Raw genomic sequence first — 4,713 nt, forward strand, 5'->3', positions numbered from 1 at the left:
GTGTTAGAACGAGCCGTTTTAGGGGGGCGTGGCAGAGTCTTAACTTTGATAAAGAATATCTCTTTGGTTTTGAGACTTTAGTCTTTGCAACTTCAGGGATCTTATCTATGCACAATCAGCTTGTAACACTCCAAAGAGAAAGGAAAACTTGAAATTGCATCATATGACCCCTTTAAAGCAACAACAGATAGTTTACCTCAGATCTTGAAATTAAATTAAAGCAGAGATGTCTGTTAAAACTGTGAACTCACTGCGAAGCAATGAGTGTATTCCATAGCAAAGATGTTATCAGTCACTCAGTATGTACATTTAATGATGTTAAAAAGCTTTAATATTTATGAATTAGATTATAAGCGTGTCCATTTCGTTGCGAGAGCAGTGCACTTCCAGAGAGACCCCACCCACACACGCTTCTGATTGGCTGTGATATTTGATTGATTCTGTCGCGTCGCGTCTGGTGTAGACACCCAAATTGCTTGTCGCTGGACTCTTGTCGCGTTGCGTGTAGTTAGGACACGGTATTAGACGATGTGTTTTTTATGATATTATTTTTTTTTCCTAGGTAAATGTGAGATGGTAAACGTACAATATTCCTCCCCGCACTACACCTGGCTCTGTGTGTTTAGTACACATGGAGTTAAAACTCCTTGTCTGATAAATATGAAGTTATGCAAACATCTGGGCAGGAGGCCGATGGTCAGCTTATCATGACTTTTTCAACTAATCGAAGTTCACAAACCATGCTGGCAGGACTTCTGACTGGCCATTCTGACGCATGTGCCAAGGTCGGGTGACCCAGCACAGATGACCTACATTTATCTAAATCTCTGGAATTCGACCATATATAATGAAAATGTTTTCTAGGGTCATTTTGTGTTAGTATGCACTCGTGTAGGTTGTTGGTTTGAATAGCAATCACTATCAAGCACTGGCTATTTTTGGTGCCGCCCCGAGCAGCAGCGAACACCACATGGTCCAGCACATCCATTCATCTGACCCCAGATCAGAGGGAGCCGTCACTCAGCATGAAACTTATGGAAGCAATGATGAAAACAGACGCTCCCTCATTCCCTGGAGCGGTTTACTGATAAGAATGAAATGGTTGGGTGAGAGCCGTATGGATTAATATTCAACAAGCCAATTGTAGGGCTAGATGAATAATATATGGTGAACTGGATGGCAGCTGCTTGTTGAGAATTCTGGAACATGTTCCAATGTCATAACACATTTTTGATTTGACATAAGGTTGTTCTTGTTACTGGAAGCAGGGCAGATTGATGGTGTGGAGGATTGGGAGGTCAGTACTCACTTGTGCATGTGTTCCACGCCTGTGAAGATCATAACGCCGTAAGCGAGACCGCTCTGTACCAGAAAGTGTAAGGCATACCTGAAGCACAAGGAGAAGAGGAAACCAATGAGAGGAGCCTATAACTTTATTAAACTGTGAAATAAGGACGTCATTTCGAACAGGAGAGAAATGTGTTGCTGAATATGATAAGATTCTATAAAGTTCATATACAAAATTTGCTTTCATTTTTTAAATGAGTTTTTATTTCATAGTTTTTGTCCATGAAAATGATCTAACTATGGTAGTATGCATATAACAAAAATCCTCATTGATCCTCAGTGAATTCTCTTAATATTGCAATCATGCTCAGGGTTATTATAGTTAACTTAAAACTAATACTAAATAATAAATACAAATTATATAGACATATTAAAAAAACTTGATAGGAACACAACAAAATTACTAAAACATTAACAAAATGCAAACAATTTGTTTTATAAAAAATATAAAATAAATATAAAAATAACAATTTATTTAAAATATTAATAAAAACTATTATAGTACCTTAATTACCCAAAAATTAATGAGATATTATACTGGTAATGATTATATATTTTTTCAGTGATTATATTATATTATATTATATTATAAATCAAAAGTGACAAATATAATCTTTCATCGCTTTATAATTAAATAAAAATGTCTGACTTCGCAGTGATGTAAGGATGATTCTTTAATTAGGGTCACTTTTAATAAAATCTTGAAAAATCAATTAATTTGAACAATATTTCATCTACATTAAAATATTTATCACATTTCCTTGAATATTATTGTGGCTTCGATCAAACTTCAAGTGGATATGGGTATAAAGTTATATTGTATAATTAAACATTTAATAATTTACTTTTAAAGACAAAATACATATGCTGTGATGGACTGAGCATCCATCCATGTGTTTCCCTGCTTGCAGCCTGAAACACTGGGATAGACTCCAGCTTCCCCGAAACCCTATGCAGGACAAGCCGTTTGAAGAATGATGGATGGACAATACATATGCTGTATCTTTATGCAGACTACTACACATCTGAGTTGCTGCTTTATACATACCTCAATCAAGACAGCAACTAAATTGCTTATTTACATTGTGTCTACACTCTGAGAATTCAAATGGAGGTATTGTAACTGTCATGCTGCTTGCTTGCAGTGCATATCTGGCTTTACATTTTCTATATTGCAGAAGAGTGACACGAAATTAGCAAATCCAAAATAACTAATTTATGTGCACTTACAATATTTTACAATGTTCAGCCGCTGCAAAAATGCATGTTGCAAACAGATAATTGCCGCAAAAGGAGTAGACCTTATACATAAAAACTGTAATCGACACTATCCAATAGCAGAATGATGTGGGGGTACTAGATTTCATCCATCTGGAATTGTTTGGATTGTGAAAGAGATATCTTAACCATTTGTCTGCACTGCCTATGTGACGCCAAAAAGAAAAGTTGTTTGTGGGGTGGAGCAAGCTATTGCATTTTGATGAGAGATTATGAAGCGTTTTTTCTGTCCAAAAACATGTGCTGATGAATCTCACACAGTAAAACCAGGAACACACATTTTGAAAGTAAATGAGCCCAGTTTGGATTTGATGTTGACCGAGAGCAAACAAATGTTTCGGTGAAGTCTCTGCTGGACAGAGCGGTGTGCAGAGAGAAAGGCAAACTCTCCGAGTATGCGATGATAGCAAATGTGACCATCGACCACAAAACCAGCCATAAGGGTCAATTTTTCGAAATTGAGATTTATGCATCATCTGAAAGCTGAATAAATAAGAGTTACATTGATGTATGGTTTGTTAGGATAGGACAATATTTGGCCGAGATACAACTATGTAAAAATCTGGATTCTAAGGGTGCCAAAAACATCTAAACACTGAGAAAATCGCCTTTAAATTTGTCCAAATTAAGTTCTTAGCAATGCATATTACTAATCAAAAATTAAGCTTTGATATATTTACGGTAGGAAATTTACAAAATATCTTCATGGAACATGACCTTTACTTAATATCCTAATGATTTTTGGCATAAAAGAAAAATCAATAATTTTGACCCATACAATGTTTTTTTGGCTATTGCTACAAATATACCCATGCGACTTAAGACTGGTTTTGTGCTCCAGGGTCACAAATCACATTAGAACAGCTGAGGGGAAACCCCCTCACAGGCTGCCACACAAATACAGCAGACATTTGTGAGACACACAACATTCGTTAAATTAATTTGGTAGTAATAATGATATTTCACTCACAAAAAGGTAGTATTACAGTAAATGCATTCAAGAAGGCATAAACAACACATTAGTGTCCACTATGTCTTGGGTAATGTCACTGTTTAGAGGTCTTGCTTCTTGCCGTCACGTTTATTGCATAATGACTTCCTGTGTGATTTGGCTGGACTGAGCTCTGTTCAGAAAGCTTTAACAGACCGCTGCATATGGTTAGAGGTTTTTCAGAAAGTGTCAGCTTAAATTGTATCAGTGGGAGTCATGCTTATCACATTTTGACAACCTTGTGACAAAAAAAAACAAAACAAAAAAACGTTGTGTGATGTAGTTATGTCATTTTGTCTCTTTTTATTCTATTTAGAAATGTTGAAACACAAACAGAGGTTGAAAAGCTGAGACTACTAGTGAAAGTGCTTTTACTTAGCATTTTTTAATTTCATATAAAATGTGTCATTGCAAATTATTTTATCAGTACAAAAACATATGCAAAAAGATGAAAAATAATACGAATTTCAGAAAGTATTTGTATAAGTAGTAGGGCTGTGCGATATTGAAGAAAAATGCGATATGCGATAACTCATTAAACAATGCAATATTCGATATGCGATACGATAATGCTTAAAGTGCCACATGCTCAGATGAAACAGTTTTACTCCACTGTTGCTGAGTCAGTTCTGTGAACTTCTATAACTATTTTGTGTCATATATATATGGTTATTTGTATGTATGTATGTATCTATCAAGAGCTCCTGTAAAACCACAACAAATTCCTTGTGTTTGCGCACACTTAAGTGGTGAATAAAGCTCATTCTGATTCTGATTCTAATATAACTAGCAAACATGTTTCACTTTTTGTGAGAAGAAAGCACCCCTACAACAACTTCTGAAAGTGAACGGTAGTGTTTTACTCTAGCATTACATAAAAATGTCATTTTAACATTAGTGTAATCATTTTAACATGAGTTTAGGAACTGAATAATAAAATGAAAAAAATACAACACTGCTTAGTATTTACTCTATGAATTCAATATGCACTGATTCTTATTTAAGCTACAAAAGTTATTTAGGTAAGAGCTAGGGCTGTGCAATATATCGAAATTATCGAAATATCGCAAATGTACATATCGCAATATGCATATCGC

General features: G+C 35.3%; 1 protein-coding gene across 1 annotated transcript in view; it reads right to left on the bottom strand.

Annotated features, from left to right (window-relative positions):
* The window catches only part of LOC107679816 (membrane-bound O-acyltransferase domain-containing protein 2), a 60,178-nt gene that overhangs the window by 28,087 nt on the left and 27,378 nt on the right, over positions 1–4,713 (bottom strand). The window contains 1 exon segment of the mRNA XM_016475501.1: positions 1,310–1,387. Within this exon segment, the coding sequence (XP_016330987.1) occupies positions 1,310–1,387 (78 nt within the window).

This window comes from Sinocyclocheilus anshuiensis, unplaced genomic scaffold (genome assembly GCF_001515605.1).
Source record: "Sinocyclocheilus anshuiensis isolate Anshui unplaced genomic scaffold, SAMN03320099.WGS_v1.1 scaffold676, whole genome shotgun sequence".
In the NCBI taxonomy this organism is placed as follows: domain Eukaryota; kingdom Metazoa; phylum Chordata; class Actinopteri; order Cypriniformes; family Cyprinidae; genus Sinocyclocheilus; species Sinocyclocheilus anshuiensis.